General features: G+C 40.2%; 1 protein-coding gene across 1 annotated transcript in view; it reads left to right on the forward strand.

The window, feature by feature from the left end:
* TTN (titin) overlaps window positions 1-18,818 on the forward strand; it is a 240,366-nt gene that overhangs the window by 29,891 nt on the left and 191,657 nt on the right. The window contains exons 37-42 of the mRNA XM_050339889.1: window positions 16-181; window positions 371-602; window positions 1,198-1,482; window positions 1,574-1,699; window positions 3,824-4,012; window positions 8,266-8,322. Of these exons, the coding sequence (XP_050195846.1) occupies window positions 16-181; window positions 371-602; window positions 1,198-1,482; window positions 1,574-1,699; window positions 3,824-4,012; window positions 8,266-8,322 (1,055 nt within the window). The remainder of the gene's footprint in view (window positions 1-15; window positions 182-370; window positions 603-1,197; window positions 1,483-1,573; window positions 1,700-3,823; window positions 4,013-8,265; window positions 8,323-18,818) is intronic.

Below are 18,818 nucleotides of genomic sequence, written 5' to 3' on the forward strand. Positions count from 1 at the left end.
TTTTGATGTCCTTAGGATGAAAATTCAGAGAGAGAAATATGTCCATCGTCTCATCATTCCTTCCACAAGAATGTCTGATGCTGGTCAGTACACTGTAGTGGCAGGTGGAAACACATCCAGTGCCAATTTGATAGTGGAAGGTCGTGACATTCGCATCAGAAGCGTCCATAAAGATATTCAGGTATGACCTATACAGACAAATAAGTATTTCATAACTATGCCAAGCAAAGAATAATGCAAGGGAAGAGCACCTAGGAAGTCCTAACACAAAAATCTGTAATTATAAGGTCAGGGCCTTCTTCTAGAAAACTGGAAAGTGGCATATGTAAAAAGAAATTTAATTTCTACTGTTTATTCTACTTGTATAAAGGTCATTGAGAGACAAAGAGCTGAAATTGAATTTGAAGTCAATGAAGATGACATCGAACCACAGTGGTACAAGGATGGTATTGAGATCAACTTCCAGTATGAGGAAAGATACAGATATGTGGCAGAAAGGAGAGTCCATCGAATGAGCATCTTTGAAACCACTTACTCTGATGCTGGAGAATATACTTTTGTTGCAGGACGGAATAGGAGTTCTGTTATTCTTTATGTGAATGGTATGTGTCCCCATAACCAATGCTTTGACTGTATTTATTACCCAGTGTTTTTCTGATTTCTATATAGCTTCTCAGAAATTTCGAATCTGAAAGAAAAAGATAAATCCAAAGAGATCATCTGGAATACTATCAAATTCTTCATGTACATGGATGTTTCTCACTCTATTGAAATAGCTGGTTAGCTGATAAAAATACCATAGCAGATCTCTTTGCGCTGTATTTACTTAGACCAGAACATTTATTGAGTCTAAATAAAACTCATTTGTTCATCTGGACAAATACGCCTTCCCAGAGAGATCAACCTAGTGATTCTTGGACATATTTTACCAGAAAACACTTACACCAACACAGCTAATTATGTTAAGGCACATACTGCTAGATCATCCCTCCTCATATCAAGAAAAAGGGAGAATTTTCATGTGCACACTTGATTAGGAATAATAGCGGTTTTGGTGGGGTTTTGTGTGTTTGTTTTGTTTGGTTTTAATGAATTCCTTACAAATAGTTTTGAATCAATAATAAATATCAATAATGAGATTTTTCTTTCTCCTTCTTTCTCCTCTCTCTCTTACCCTCCCTTCTCCCCAATTTTCAGCTCCAGAACCACCTCAGATTATTCAGGAGCTAGAGCCAACTACCGTGGAGTCTGGCAAACCTGCCCGCTTCTGTGCTATGATATCTGGCAAACCCCAGCCCAAAATTTCCTGGTACAAAGATGATCAACAGCTTTCTCCAGGTTTCAAGTGCAAATTTCTTCATGATGCACAAGAATATACTCTATTGCTCATTGAAACTTTCCCAGAAGATGCAGCAGTGTACACCTGTGAAGCAAAAAATGACTATGGAGTTGCAACAACTTCAGCTTCACTTTCAGTGGAAAGTGAGTTTCCCATGCTCATAAATACCAATGTTTGTGAAATGAGATAGTTGTTCTTCATCTTTAAAAATTACTTTTTTTTCTTGTTCTTTAGTCCCAGAAGTTGTTTCTCCTGAGCTAGAAATGCCAGTGTATCCACCTGCTGTCATAATACCACTACGTGATACTGTTACATCTGAGGGACATTCTGCTTGTTTTCAGTGCAGAGTTACAGGGACAGGTGAGTTTAATTAAATCCTGTACATCATCTCATCTCTCAGAATTTTTTATCTTGAACTCAGAAAAAAATTCACCAATGTATGTGCTTGGATCAATCTTCCCCTAGAAGTACAGTTATTTGATATACACACACATCAAAAGGTTACTGACTTTCAGTGTAACTTTCAGTTAAATAAGTCAGAGATGGCATCAAGCATGGAAGTTTTAAACTGTCATAAACATATTAAGCATTTCTAAAAAGAAGATCTCTTTCACAAAACTTGTCTTTGGAAACTTCTCAGTGTTTCAAATGCTAACTGTTGTTAGAAAGCTGTGTCAGTCAGTAAAATGTAGAGTTTCTTTGTGGAAAAGCATTATCGTGTTAAACGAATACGATGAAGTTTCTGTTGACACATACCATCACGTCAATTAACTAAACAAACAGACTGAAACTGTGATTCAACCTTTACCCTAATATTCCTAAATATTTCATATCACTCTGCAAACACTAAACTGTGATTGCTTTATTTTTCCTACCATAAAATGGTGTTTGCTCATTGTCTCTTTAAGTGTAGATTTTACTTAAGTAAGTTTTCTAGTTTTAGTTATATAGAATGTCGTTCTACAATTAAATATTTTTCCACGTTAACGCAAAGCCAAATAAAATTACCTTTCTTCGCTTCAGTAAATGGTCTTGAATATGACTCATAATAAAGTATTCACACAATAAACTGCAGAATAAGATCCAGTTCAAATCCCAAAGAATTTACAATTATTTAAAGATAAATAAACCTCCAAACTTAAAAATAATCCTGAGTGACAGCTCCATAAAAATCCATGTAAAATTAGTAATATACATGTATATGCAAATATGTATGATTTGCATTTTAATCACTTGAAAACAAACTCCATTTAAAAAAAAAAAAAGAAAAAAAAGGCTTTGCAACATCATTCTGCTTTAGAAGTGCTGCTAAAACTCAGAAAATATATGTTGGACTGGCCTGCACTCTGTTCAGTGCATGCTAATGTAACATTTTTTTAGTAGAACTGTATGTGAATTTGGAAGCTGTATTTCCAGCACGGAATATAAAGATCCTTTCATCTAGGTCTTCCTTCATAGAACCATAGAATCATCTAGGTTGGAAAAGACCTCAAAGATCATTAAGTCCAATTGTTAACACAGAACTGTCAAGTCCACAACTAAACCACGTCCTTAAGTGTCACATCTACATGGCTTTTTAAATACCTCCAGGGGCTGTGACTCTACCACTTCCCTGGGCAGCCTGTTCTTGACAACCCTTTCAGTGAAGAAATTTTTCCTATTGAAAATTTCCTTTATTGAATAATGTATCCAAATGGATTTGCATACCTCTCACTTGTGTTGTGAAAAACTTTTATATTAGATTAGATAACACATGATGGAAAATACATGTTTTTAATGGTACACTTTGTGCAACTGGCTATTGAAAACACTCTTCTGATGACAATAATAACCCACTATTTGTGCTACAACATTTGATTTATAATGTAGTATAATGACAAATGGAGAGGCAAGACTAAAGTCTGCTTCAGTCCTGTTCTTTCTCAAGTCCACAAGAACCTATACAATTAATACAACATTTTATATCGGAATTTTGTAAAGGTGCAAACATAGAATCTTCCCTGAGAAATATGACATGTAAAATTTCTAATATTTGCAACAAGAAGAGGTGAGGTACTGTACTTAACAGAAGAATATTCTGTTTTAATTTTTTAACCTGATTAGTTAAAGCTAATGATTTTATAGCCTATTTAATCATGCAATTGTAGCAAAATCCCATTTTAAAAAAGAGAGTTTATCTGATTTTAGTAGTAGCAAAATATTTCAAAATTTTTACATTAAGAGAGGAAAGGAATAATTTTTTTTTACTCAGTAATGTATCAGCACCCAGGATCAGGTTTTCCATACAAATATTTCCAATGCACAAAGCAAAACTTAAAGCAACAATAGGCTACTTTGTACTCATCATACTTTACCAGAGTAATACAAGGCACATTTAAACTTAGATACTTGAGATTAGGATTTTTGGCAGATATAAATATAAAAATAGTGTTTACTTACTAGTATAATATCATAACTTTTTCTTTCTTTCTTTTGCTTGAGCAGATCTGAAAGTCTCCTGGTACAGCAAAGAGAAGGAGATCAAGCCATCGCGTTTCTTTAGAATGACTCAGTTTGAAGACACTTACCAGCTGGAGATTGCTGAAGCCTACCCAGAGGATGAAGGAATCTATACCTTTGTGGCTAGTAATTCTGTAGGCCAAGTGACAAGCACTGCTACCTTGAAGTTAGAAGGTACACTGTGCAATTAAAGAAGTTGTCTTGTTTAGGTTATGTTCCAATACTCATCTTAATATACTCATCTTATACTGATAATTCTATGTGAGTCATTGTCTGTCATGTTGTCTTTTAACTCAATTAATTGCTACCATTTATAATGTCCACAGCATTTGCTTATGTCTCCAAAATATAGGTCATGAACAACAAAATCTATTTCACAATTTTGCAGTGTTCCATGCCCCCCTCCCCTTTCATTTTCTGCAGTCTTAGAATCTGTCATACACTGAAGATGGTAAAAGCCTTCTTTCTAATAGAATTTCTTTGCTTACACATTCTTTGATTTGACTGTGAAGACAATCTAGGAAGACTTTTTGTACAAAATAAGTTACTTGGAAAGTGTTGAAAAATGTCTTAAATAGAGATGTGTAGCAGCTGTGTAGCAACGGAAAAGAAAAAGTTTACATTCATATGAATTGATGAAACATTGACCAAAGTTTTAGAGAAGAAATATTGCCTGGATAATTTGATGTTCTATATTGTCCTTCATATTATTTAACCATAAATATTTTGTTTTCTTTTTGCAATAAATTTTATAAATGATGAATGAGAATAATTCATGCTGTTAAGTTGCAAGTTAGAAAAAAAAATCTTGAATGAGAGAGAAAATTCATTGTAGTGTAGGGTAAGAAATTAAAAGTTGGCATGCTTCTTTTCAGGATTTAAAAATGTTGAAGAAGTTACATCAGAGTCCCCTTGGCATGTTTCTTCATCTGTTTCACTTAAGGAGGAGTATATTGGCCAAAGGCCCACCTTTATCCAGCCTATTTCAAGCTGCAGGGTATGCAGCGGGGAATCAGTCAGATTTCAAGCTAGAGTCTCTGGCAGGGCCAAACCAAAAATCCAATGGTTTCATAATCAACGACTCATGTTGCCAAAAAAAGACTTAGTTTTCCACTTTGATGAGTCTACAGGCACAGCTACACTGATAATAGTAGATGCTTTCTTAGAGCATGCTGGCCAATACTCTTGCAAGGCAAGAAATAGTGCTGGAGAAACAACTTGTACAGCTACACTTACAGTGACTGCAGAAGGTAAAGCCCCATTTTTACTTCAAAGGGATTCAGTTTGTTGTATACCACACTTTTGTGCTATTACTAATTATTTCCTTGTTTCACACCTTTTCTTTCCCAGCTAATGTTAGTAGTACCTACCCTCAGTAACCCAGTCACTCTCATTTCTTCTGTTCATGCTGTAACATTTGGAAATTTTCAAATTTATATTTCAACAGAAGTCAAAGAATAGAATAAATTAAATGAAGGCATACAGATTTTTTAAAAAATTAATTAAGTAATTTTTATAGCATTGACTGAGGTATTTTGCACTGTCCTATTTAAAAACAAACAAAAAATACCTCCTTTAAGTAAGTTTCCTATCCTAAAATGGACCACTTTAGTGAAGGAAGAGAGAAGCATCAACTGACTATCAAATGCATGACTAGCTTAGGCATCACTTGTCATTCATACATGTGAATGGATAATTTCTGTGTCGAGAGTAGTGCATCTGGCATGCTGAATTTTCAAATGGAGATCGTTCATTTTCATCCTCCATGCTGTTTGATTTTGTTCAGAGCATGGTCCAGTGAACTTCTTTAGATACTAATGTTGTTATTTTTGTTACTTGATTACACAGTGCAAGCCCTAGATAGGCAAAGTTCTGGGAAAGATGTAAAAGAGTCTATCCGGTCACAGGCTATATCAGAACTTCATGTTCCTCCTCTCACAAAGAAGAACATTGAAAATTATCAAAAAGAATTTAAATCAGTGCAACAACCATCACAGGAATTGGGTGTACAGGTTTTTGAAAGTGTATCAAAAAGTTTGACCGTGAAGGCTACATCAGTTGAAGAAATAAAAGCCATGCACACAACAGTCCTTTCCCAAACATCTCAGAGCACCAAGATCTCTATGACCACCTCTCAGGAAATGAAAGATGTCCCTCCCAAGATTCTCTTGCAACTCAGAGACCTAACTGTGAAACACGGTGACACTGCTCAGTTCATATGTGCCTTAGAAAATGAATTCTTCTATGAGTTTCTTTGGGCCCACGAAGGAAAAAGAATAGAAGTGTCTGAAAAATTGAAGATATCACAAAATGGAAGTGTTCTTCTGCTCACAATTTTAAATGCCCAGCTGACAGATCAAGGACTGTACAGTTGTACTATTTATAATGACCATGGAGGGACAACAACTTCTGCAATACTAACCGTCAAAGGTGGTTATCTGACTTTTAACATTATCACTTACCTTTTGGAACTCCATTATAACTACCTAGAGCTCACTCATAATGCCTTTATTATCATTTGTTAATTGAGAAAACTCTATTAATAATAATCTGGGGGTTTTCCTTCACATTTACAACTCTATTCATAAGTGAAATACGCGGTACTGGGAAGATGATATTGTAACTTTGTGCCTCTTCCTGTCAAGTCACAGATGTCTGAGGCTTTTTATTCCTCATATACTTCATGATATGCAGTGAGATGTAGGAATTGTAGGAATTTTTATATTTTGTTAATTCCTGAAGCTGGAGTTGAAGGAAGATAAGAACATTGGATAAGTAATGTTGAATTAGATATCTGGTCATATCAAATTCCAACTTCTTTCAAATAAATCTAAGGTTTCCATTGCAAAGTTGGCAATATAAGTTAATGTCCTTGAAAGGATTAATAGGTGTAAGTATTATATTACTGCAATACTGAATTGTCTTCTACACTTTACTATCCCTAAGATATAGGTATTTATTTTTTGCTAAGACTCTTTCCACCCTTTCCTGACATCAGCATAGTAAAATGTTAGTAGTGCTATCACCAGTAAATATATTATCACTACATTAGACAGGTGATATTATTTCTCCTGAATTACAAGGAATCAAGAACAGAAAACTAATATGAATAATGAGAAAGGCATTGACCCTGTTGATTTGGCTCTTGATTACTGAAATTTCTTTTTTCACTCTAGAGCTGTGCAGAAGGTTTTACATAATCTACTGCTACTTTCCAAATTAAGGCTTTAAATTAAAAGCAAGTCTTGGTCCCATGCAACTCCCATAGGCTTTAGTGATACCCAGAATTAGCAGGAATTGCTAGCAGGAATAGAGCTCTTTAATGTGCAGTCACTCCTGTTTAATAGCATTATTTTAGCACTAATATGCCCAACAAACTTTCAATACTAATTAATGGAGTCCCCCCCCCCCAATTATAAGGATATTTTTTTATTCCTGCAAAACATCTGACCTAATCCTTTTCCTAACTTTATTCTTACCTAGCAAAAGAAGCACAAGCCAAAGCAGTAACAAAAATTATTCTTGAATCAGATAATAAAAGCTTTAAAGCAGCCAAAGATTGTCAATTTAAAGCATCTGAAGTTAAGCAAGAATCTCCTAAGAAAACCTCAAGCTTGTTCATATCTACATCCCAAAGACCATATGAAACTGAGAAGCAAAGAAACAGAGTATACTATCCTGATGTTGTGCCATGTGAAGACATCACAGAAGTTGATGCCAAAGCACCAGAGTTTCTTGAAACTCTGCCTTCAGAAACTACTGTAAAAGAAGGAGATGATGTGTTTCTCTTTTGTATAATGAAAGGTGTGCCTACACCTTGCGTAGTCTGGTTGTGCAATCAGCTAATAGTTCAGGAGTCTGCACTGTGTTACTTAAAACATGATGGGCCCCTGTGCAGCTTAAGATTGTTGAAAGTTGGTCAGAACCACAAGGGTATATACAAGTGCAGAATAGTTAATCCCGCAGGACAAGCCGAGTGCAGCACTCATCTGAAAGTGACAGGTTGGCAACTGCATGTTCCTTCTAAGTATCAATTCCTTATGCATAGCATCATTGCATTTCAGTACGTTCATTCCCTGAGAGATGATAAAGAACGAGAAGCATCTTATTAGTCTGTGGATTGCTGAATGTTTTCTTCAGGGATTTACAGCATGATAAAGGCATGTTGCACTAGAAACTTTCCCCCACCCTGCAAAAAAGAAAGCAAATCTTATAGAAAAATGTACATTGCAAACAAGTTTGAAAATATTTGATTACTCTGTTCTCAGAATTTATCAAGTGTTTGAATTGTTTGGCATGCATTTATGTGTATGTATGTGTGAATTTCTGTTTATTTGGAAACAAGATTGGATGTTTTTTACTACATAAAGTGTTGATTGGCACATTTAAAAACTATAGCTCAAAAATCTTTCTCTTTTTTATTCTAGCTCCTGAAAAAATTGTTCATGAGAAGCTAGAGGAAGAGGTTGAAATGGAAATGAAAGGTACAATCACCAATGAGAATAATTAGTACCAGTAATTAGTAATGTTATGAAAAGCTTTTATCTGCTTACATGAAGTGTCTGATGGGGAAAGAAAGACACTTTAAAGCATATTGGAATATGTTGCATGTTTGTTTTGATATGCAAAGGGTTACCTGCATTATAAGGTTATTTAAGTTTTAAAATATATTTAAAACTTCAAATTTGTAATTGTGCAGCCATATTCTTAACTTTTACTTCATATGCTTTGCAGTTGTATACAGAGCTTTTATTTGTTCAATTTCCTTTTGAATGCATGGAATAGTTTACTTCAGAAGGAAGTTATACAAATCTTCTTTGTATTATTTTTAAACAAGTTAGCAGCCTAACTTTGATCAGTTCAGTGGACACTACTAGATGGATAGATGAAGTATACTAGAGGGCGTTTGTTGTTTAGGTTATGTGAAAGCTACACATTCCCATTGATTCCTTGCACTTTCTTTACATACATTAATTCACCATTATACATCTCTTACCCTGGCTTGCAGATAGCATATGTGGTTCATGTTGCTTGCTTTTTCCCCTGTGCATAACACTGTGAAGTTAGTGGCTGTATTAGTTCGAATAAACGCCTTCTCATTTCATGTTACTTACTTTTTAAAAAGATATATTTCAAAATATTTTTTTCTCATTTGTTTGAACATTTAATCTGCAAACAGAGGGGTCAGAAAGGGCGTTTATTCTACTGTCTGCAAGTCAGGTAAGATTTTCTTCTTTGCCACCCAAAGACACACAGCTTTTCCAGGCAGCAAAAACATACACGCAGAAGAACGTGTTATTTTGAAATTCCTTTTTGCTTGTTCAAGAAGAAATTTCCACAGTCTGAAGAAAGAACAGACAACGAACGATTTTCGTGTCAATCTTTAAAACAGAGCAAGGCGTTGCGTTTATTCGAACAAATATGGTGAGTGAATTACTTTTTTTTCCTGGGTGTGTGATGAAATCTGTTGCATGCCCATTTTTTATTTCAATATATTGCTATTTTTTTACAATCAGATGGTAGGCAGAACGTGACATGTTGTAATCCAGTCTCCTTCTCTTGCAGAGCAGCACAGCAAGGTGAACCTCGAGGGACGTGGCACAGCGGCAGTGCGGGCTTGCCCCCAGAACCGCAAACCCACCTTCACACAGGGCCTGAAGTGTAGGTCTGTCTTGGAGGGGGACCCTGCATTCTTCCAGTGCAAGCTGGTGGCATGCCCGGCACCCCACATGTCCTGGTTTCACAACAACCGGCCCGTTTTCCAGGACTGCCGTAAGGTGATTCGCACGGAGAGCGAGGAGCACACACACCGTGCCAGCCTGGAGCTGTGGGATGTGCGGGAGCACGATGCTGGCAGCTACAGGGTATTCGCCATTAACAGCGAGGGTTCAGCCGAGTCCACTGCCTCACTACTGGTGGCCCGCAGTGGGGAGCAGCAGCAGGGCTCGGGTTTCACAGAGAAAGCAGAGTGGATGCGGCGGAGCTGGGAGTGCCTGGTGCAGCAGCGGCGGGAGGACCGGCTGCGGGTGGTGCTCCGCTGCACTGGCTCGCCCTTTGACAAGGGGCAGGAGGCAGAGCAGTCGCTGGGGAACCTCTCACCAGCACGAGGCAGGGTACGGACCATCCATTTTCAGAGCCTGCCCCTGGTGGGGCGCCACCGCCCGGGGGTGGCACGCAGTAGGGAGCATAGGGGCACAGTGGCTGATGCTGAGGAGCTGCTAGAGGAGGAGATCCGCTGGAAACTACAGAGGCTGCGGGAGGCAAAGAGGGCAGCGCTGCAAAAGAAGCAGGAATCCCACATGTCCATGCCCCAGGAGGGCCCTCATTTGAAGCCCAGCCCAGTTAAGGTGGCTGCCAAGATGGATGGCTCGGAGCTCCGCACAGTGCAGGTAGTGAAGCACTACTCCAGGTCCCAGGCCATAGGAGAGAGATGGCACATGCCAGGTGGGCTTCTGGAGCCTTGCCCACCTCTCTTTGTCCAGGAGGTCAAGCCCCAGGAGGCTGTTGAGGGGCAAAGGTGCACTTTCTCCTGCCTCTTCCATGGCCGCCCACAGCCCACAGTCACTTGGTACAACAATGCCGAGCCCGTGGGGCGCATCCGGGGCACCGCTGTTCACACCACGGAGTGCCGCTCTACACTGACCTTTCCATCCCTGCTCCCACAGCATGGGGGCACTGTCACCTGCGTGATCTTCAACCCACTGGGCACGGTCAGCACCTCAGCTGCACTCTATGTGAGGCAGCGAATGCCAGCCTATGAGTATGCAAAGAAGGAAGAGGAGAGGAAGGAAGAAAAGGAGGAAGAGGAGAGGAAGGAAGAAAAGGAGGAAGAGGGGGAGAAGGTGAAGGAAGAAGAAAAGGAGAAAGAGAAGAAGGAGGAGGAGAAAGTGAATGAGGAGGAGGAGGAGGAAGAAGAAGTTGGTCTGGCCTTTGCAGCAAGGAAAGGACTGCCAAGTGCAGTTCCAGACTCACACTTGCTGTCGTTGCCTGTGGAGATCAAAATCACTGCCCCTACTCCAACGCCAGAGCACGACACAGAAATGAAGGACACCACACGACACCCTCCAGACCAAGCTGCTCCCACCACAAAGCACAAATTCAAGTTTTCATTTGATATAGGAAATGAGCCACCCAAATTTGTAGCAGAAGCCCCAGCACAAATTCACTGCCATGAAGGAGAGGACGTGGTGTTGGAGTGTGCTGTGTCTGGGCAGCCCCCACCAGCTGTGGCCTGGTCCCTGAATGGCCAGAGCCTCTCTGCTAGTGAGAGGCTGAGGTTTGAAGAAGGCAAGAATGGCACATACCGCTTACACATTCAAGGAGTCTCTGTCACAGATGCCGGACAGTACTGTTTAGAGGCCACAAATGTGGCTGGAACAGCACAGAGTGCCTCTGAGCTGACAGTACAGCCCAGTGCACCCCAGTTATTTAGCAAAGATGGAGGCACCGAGGAACAACCTGCTGTGGACCATGTTTTGCACCCTCAAGGCCTCAGCATACTTGGGAAGGATGAAGAGGAGCAGATTGTATGCCCTAAGGGGGAGGAAGCCCACCTCCCCTGGTCCCTGAGGCTGTCTCCATCTCCTGGTGAGCAGTTGGAAGAGTGTGAGAAAACTCCTCACTTCAGAGAAAGTGAGATGGAGGAAACAATGGTGCTGGATATTACAGAAACTTATGCAAAGCAAGAAATGGGTTATACAGAAGAAAGTGTGAGGAATACAGATGGTATTTCTGAGGTGAGGGAGCACAAGGGAAAAGCTGTCTCTGAGGAACACAGCTTTGGAATTGTTACCACTGAACTGCACCCTACCATATCCGGAGAAGGGCATGAACTGGTGGCCAAGGACTCAGGTCACTTTTCAGAGGAGCTGGAGCCTGAAGGAGGCAAGGTGCTACCACATACAGATACTCTGTCCTGGGACATCTTGAAGTCACCATTTATGGAAGTGCAAGGGCAAACACATGTCTCTGAGCAGTCTGCTCTGGCAGGGGGGTGTAAGGATTCACCACTTACGGAAGTGCAAGGGCAAACACATGCCCCTGAGCAGTCTGGTCTGTCAAGGGAGTGTAAGGATTCACAATTTTTCATTCCTATATCACCTGTGGTACAAGAGAGAAGTAATTGCACGGAGGAGAGTGATGCCCTTGCCGGGGAGGCAATGACTCCTGATGTGCCTCTTGTAGAAGAGACAATTGTGCCCCACCTGCAGGAGCACATTACAAGCGCACCCACGAAAGCGCTGTTTGGCTTTTATGACTCCTGTACAGAAGAGCAGCAGAAGGAACAGCACAAGGAGCAAGAGAGATCACTGGATACTGACCATGACATTGAAGGTGATGATCATCTTTGTAAAGAAGAAATGATTGATGATGGTGATGCCACACACTTGGAAATGCACAATGATGAACAAATGTTGCAAGGAATGGAGCCTGATGCAGGAAGCTCTTTGGATCTAATCCTCACTCCTCCTGGCATAGAAAACTCAGGTCAGATTTTTACTGAGGAAGCTGAGGTTCACCTGGAAGAAGGGCATTTCAGAGAGCAGCTGTTGCCACCTGAGGCTGATAACACTGATATCATATTTGATCTGAAGAAGCTTGTGGAGCCTTTCCTAGCTGCAGAGACAATAGACACAGAACAGGCACAAACCCCCACAGCTGTGGAGAGTGTGGAGGAAAGAGCAACTGAGCTGATCTCCTCTGTGCACCAACATGCTGCCCATGTGGAAGAGATGCCTCTGAGTGAGGAACTTCATCAGAGCTACAGGATGCAGCAGGAGGAGGTCGAAGCACAGCAAAGAGAAACCGGTAGGGCTGATTTGCAAATCCCTAATGAGGACCTTGGCAGTGTCATGATATCTGCCGAAGAGGGACCTCCTGCTGAGGAAATTCATGAGTCAGAGGTGAGTGTCTGTGTGGAGGACTCACTTGAGGAAAAAAATCATGAATTTCTGGTGGAGTCCACAGTAGATTTCCAAAGAGAAGTTCAGGAAACACATGTGTGGGAGAGTGGGGAATGGATGGAGCCCACAGACTCCCAGAGTGATAACTTCATCATGGACTTGAAAAAAGCTGCACATGGAAAGAAACCCCAGGTTGAGCATCAGGCTGAGGAAGATGGTGGTTCCAGGATAGATAAGGTCTTTGAGACAGGAATGAGCAGCTTCACGTGTGAGACAGAAAGCACAGATTCCGCTCAGGAGATGCTCAGGGACACACAACAGGAACCAAACGCAACCAAGGGCTTCTCTTTTGGGCAACTCATATGTGGTTTAGTAATGGATGACCCTGTGGCACAGAAGGAGCAAAGGAAGGACTCTTGGGACAAGAACAGGACTGCCACTGAGGAAGCCTCTGAAAATAGCCTAGATGAAGAAGGACTGTGGGAGGATACTTCTGCAGGTCCAGAGCCCAGTGCTGTTCAAGTGTCAAAGCCGGAGCCTGATTTGTCACTGACCAATTATTTAAGATCCACTGGGATACATGAAACTCCAGATCTGAAACAAACAGTTCAGAAGGAGCAGCGAGAAACTATCACTTCACTGGAAGTGGAGGAGGTTACCTTCAGCATGGTTTATGATTATTACAACAACCATCAGGAACTTGCCCGGCCCTTTTCTCCTGAGTCAGAAATGTCCATAGAGCTGGAGAGTGGGAGCAGAGAGGAGTCACCTGATTCAGACCGCTTTTACACACCTCCCTCCTCAGTGGAAATCTTTGAAACTGCTTCTTCAGCATCCTACCACACCCCACTCAGCACACCTGAGCGCTACTCCACACCATCTGAAGGCTCAGGGTACAGCACGCCCCCCGAGCGCTACTCCACACCATCTGAAGGCTCAGGGTACAGCACACCCCCCGAACGCTACTCCACACCGTCTGAAGGCTCGGTGTACAGCCCACCCCCTGAGCGCTACTACACACCCTCTGAGGGTTCAAAATGCAACACACCCTCAGAGCGCTACTTCACACCCTTTGAGGGACCCTACTCTCCATCAGGGGACAGCACACCACCAGAGCGCTACCGGACACCCACTGGGGAGTATAAGGATGCCCTGACCACACTCCCCTTCTGTGAGAGGAGGCATCAGCCTCCAGACCAGCCCCAAGCTGACGTGTTTAGGACCCCCCGTGAGTCTCTGGAGCCATCAGGCATGGAAATGCCACCTGCATTCCTCAAGGCATTGAACAGGAGGAGATTGTGTGAGGGCAGCACACTGAGGTTTGTGGCTGAGGTGGTAGGTGTGCCCAAGCCAGAGGTGAAGTGGTATCGTAATAAGTCTCTGTTGGAGCTGGATGAGAGAGTACGAATAGAGAAGGATGGGGACAAATGTGTTCTGGAGATCACTAATATCCAGAAAGCCGATGGAGGACAGTATCTGTGCCATGCAGTGAACATTGCTGGGGAAGCTAAAAGTATTGCGCAGGTGGAAGTTCTGCCTGAATGTGGACGGTCACTAGCACTGCCACCCCCTGTTACCCACCAGCATGTTATACACTTTGACCTGGACCAAAACACATCTTCAAGGTCACCTTCACCACAAGAAATCCTCCTGGAAGTGGAGCTGGATGAAAATGAAGTGAAGGAGTTTGAGAAGCAGGTCAAAATCATAACCAGTCCTGAGTTTAGCCCAGATAAGAAGAGCATGGTAGTTTCCCTGGATGTCCTTCCACTTGCCTTGTTAGAACAAGCTGCAGGCTTGGCTGCAGTGCAGAATGAGGATGTAAAAATTGATTTCCAAGTAACTGAAATGCCTCCACGCTTTGCTGTGCCCATTTCAGATATCAAGGTGACAGAAGGCTTGGAGGCAGTGTTTGAGTGTGTGGTAACAGGTACTCCTGTCCCAGTAGTTCAGTGGTTCAGAGGTGACACCTGTGTGACGCCTAGCACAGGGAAGTATGTTGTGAGTCAGAAGGAGGGACTTCACAGTCTGAAGGTCCAAACTGTAGGTCCTTCTGATAGTGGCTGGTATCACTGTAAGGCAATGAATAGGCTGGGAGAAGCAACATGTAAAGGCTCCCTTGTGGTCATGGCTCAGCAGGGAGGAAATGCTAAGGTGAGCAGTGAGACAGTCATGGACTCTGAACCAAAAAGGCCCCAGAAATGTGACTTGCTTTTGAGTAAGACTGTGAGCCCAGGTGACCAGTCAGAAATAGAACTGGAGTTTGAGTTTGAGCCGCATGGAGATGACTCAGAAAAAGCGATCCAACTGCTTGCAGTGACTCAGCAAGAGCAGGAAGTGGAAGGGGAGAAGTGTGTTAACATTAGTTTTGATGTTTTTGCAGAGCCATCCCAAGAGGAACGGGTTGAGTTTAGGGCAGAGGACTCAGAGAGCTGCAGCTTTGAATTCCAGGTCACAGAAGCTCCTCCCAGATTTGTTAGGCTCATTTCTGACTACAGTACATTTGTGGGTGCTTCAGTAGACTTCCAGTGTCTCGTGACTGGTTCCCCCCACCCAAGTGTCTGCTGGTACAAGGATGGGATGTTGTTGGAAGGGGATAGGTACTGTCTGCAGGAAGAGCAGGATGGCTCTCTTAGCCTTACCATTGAAAACCTGATGCAAAGTGACAGTGGGCAGTATAAATGTGTAGCTACTAACAGGGCAGGAACTGCTGAGACTTGTGCTGTGTTAACATTATACTAAATTTCCATAATTTATTTCAAAGTCTCTTTTGAAATGCTAAATGTTCTTATGATGTTGTTCACTGCAGGTAAAAATGCAGCACTCATCTTTAGGGGCATTGTTTTTCATCTCTTTAGGGATGAAAACCACTCTGTGGGCATATTTCTGTCTCACTTAAACTTTCCTTCTTTGGGGAATTTAAGTGAGATTTACTCCGTGCATAAATTTTGTGCACATTTTCTGCACCGAGGTATTTTTAAGGCTTCTTCTAAGTTCCTTACTCATTCTTGTAAAGATATTTTAATTGACACTCGTGTATGCAGGACTAATTTTTTTGTATAATGTACATATACCTGTGTATCTGGTAACAGTGCAACCACTCTTGTTTTATGTAGGCTAGAAATCACCTGAAAATGTAGACACCGTTTTTTCTTGTAACCTAGAGGTATGGAATGCTGACTTATGGTTGCTGTTTCATTTGGGTATAGTTCTGTGAAAGAACTCCTTAAATTGGTATTTCCCCTTCTCACAATGTTGTGTCAGAACATGTCTGAACTAATTCAAATCCTGTGTTTACAGTTTCTATCACTGCAAAATTCTTACACCCATGAGCCTCATTCTACCCTCTCATGGAATTAAATGCCTTTTTTAAGTCAATGGAATTATGCTGTTGCAAAGAAAAGCATCACAATGGGAAGAAAAATGAAAGTTTTGCATTTGTAGAGACTGGACAGGATTTTTTTTCTCTATTACCAAGTAATAAACATGGAAACACATTTTGTACTGTGTCTTTAGAAGTTAAAGGGAGAGGAGAGGGAATATAGTAACAGATCAGTGATATTACTGTAAATTCATTAAAATAATTTTGGTTGTCCCTGTATTCCAGTGTCATTCATAAAAAATATAGTAGTAAAAAAGATATTTTTATGCAGTATTCTTGTTTCACATTAAAACTATATCTTTACATATTCCTTTTCTTTTTTTTTTAATTAACAACAGTTATACGTGCTATGTATCAAGATGACCAGAAATAAATGGAATAAATTCAATTGTTACCTGTGGCATTTTCTCACCAGAAGAGATTTAGACATTAATGTTCTCAATGTGAATATATTTTTGTATTTAAAGTAATGCTAATATTTAGGAGGACAAGTTAGCAGTAGCTGACATAATCAGAACTAAATCTCTCTTACATAAACTATGATAAATTGAGAAAATATGTTAAAAGTATGAAAGTTATTAATTAATGTTTATCAGAAGTTAAATAGCTCTCTAATGCATGTACCGTATTTCCAGTAACTTATAAGGTAAGACCTTGAGTTCAAGAACCCTAAACAACAATTACTTTTACTTTTTTACCTGATAATTAGAGGTTCTTCCAGTCATTTACAAATTTCAGTCAGTTACCTTGCAAACAGCTTTAAGTACCATGGTGATTTGAAGCATAAAAGAACTATTCCTACAATATGTTCAGTTATATTCCTACAAACTTCTTATTTCTGAGTTTGATGTGTCCTCACGCTGAGGACAGCATGCCTCATGAAACTGATAATCTTTTAAGACTATTCCATCACTCACCTAGGATAGTATATTTTGATCAAAAGATTTTCTTTGTGCCAATTGTGTTGCCTGATATAAATTTAATATATAATTTATCATACGTAAGATTTATATGTTAAAAGGCAGAGATAATTGTGATTTCTTGTAGGTAATGGTGGTAGAGAAACATGAGTGTCTGACCCAATGTTGTGCTGGGAAAGAATTACTCCATGATGAGTCCTTAATCCATTCCTTGTGTAGATGTGTAGCACTGTCTGATTCATTAGACAGCAGAGGTCCTTAGGGAGGTTGGCAAGAATTGTCTGATGTTCTATGTCAGCTGTGACATGAGGGGTCTTTCAGGCCCAAGGCCAAAGAGGTCAGAGGCCCTTGGCCCTATGGAATTGTCACGTGTTTATTTTGCATGTAAATCTGAAAATTTTTAGCAGAAACAGGCCCATAACTTGGTTCTGAAGCCATAAGCCAAACAGGTCCAAGTTTATGTTCACATCTGAAATATATGGCCAAGCATCTTTATCTCTGCCTGTGTAGTGATGTTTGTGCTTTATGTAAGTTTAAAAGTCTTGGTTTAAGTTTCATACATTAGCCAGGAGCATGATCATGTGTTTATGGAGAGACAAAGTCTCACCTAAGCTACAAATATTAAATGTGGAGTAATCCCAGGATGGAATGAACTTACTCTGGGGCAACTGGCATATCTTGACTATCTCTCTTCAAAATTTTGTGCTTTCAGAGGAGTCAAAAAGCTCACAATGTTCAGGTAAAATGTTGTCTTTATTTCTACAAAACAAGTATTTTTAAAAAAAAGGATGAATTATGTCTCTTTGTCATCAATATGTATTGAATGTTAACATGTATGGTTAATTTGTGAAATAAATATGTAAATGATTTAAGTCCACCGCTTTTTGTATTTTATTCATTTAACAGACATATCTAAAATACAAAAAAAGAATCGGTATAGTTTTTCTGTCATAAATATGCAAGAACGCACAAAAATGCATTAATTTTTTCCACACTGCTGTTATAAAGCGTTGTCATGTATTAGCATGGGTGTCATTCTGAAATTTATATTCCATATTTTTATATTTTACCTATTGGGCTAAATTCTGACATCCATTCTCAAATTCACTTGCACAATTTACTACTGTTTTAGCAATGTTGGTAAGTAATTCTGAAGGACTGATATAATCTTTTATTTTTTACCTAAGCATCTCTTCTCTGCAGTTAATCATTGTATGCACTGTGCTATGTCATGTATATTCTGGCATTTGTGGCAAAACTAATAAGTTTTAAACCAATGAAAAATAATTGGGTGTGACATAGTCTATTCCTTTTTGTTGGAATGCAGCAAAAATTATTGTCTCAATAAGTTTTTAAATTTAACATACTCTAATTGAGAAGCTTATTAAGGTTCCCTATTAGAGTGCCTAGAGACAATTATCCACTCACACTTATTCCTTTTTTAAACTCTCATATCTTTCCACGTTGAATACTGTGGACCTTAAATGAGCAAACTTGACTCAGTAAGGACAACAGTATTGGATTTCCAAAGATTTTCTTTGCATCATGCTTTTCAGGGATTGCTTGTACCACTCCTGAAAGCCTCAGATTTCACTGATGTTTCTATTGTCAAGTGCAGATAGAGTGGCATGTTCTTCACCTCTGTTGCCTCTCACTTTTAAACCATCATTAGAACTAGAGTGGTCCAACATATATATGTATAACTTCGCAAAGCAAGAAAAAGAAAAATTTTAAAGTGCTCTGTTCTCTTTTTCTCTGTTATTATGGTAGTTTTA

The sequence above is a fragment of the Myiozetetes cayanensis genome, unplaced genomic scaffold (genome assembly GCF_022539395.1).
Source record: "Myiozetetes cayanensis isolate MyiCay16 unplaced genomic scaffold, myiCay2020 scf9, whole genome shotgun sequence".
NCBI lineage: Eukaryota > Metazoa > Chordata > Aves > Passeriformes > Tyrannidae > Myiozetetes > Myiozetetes cayanensis.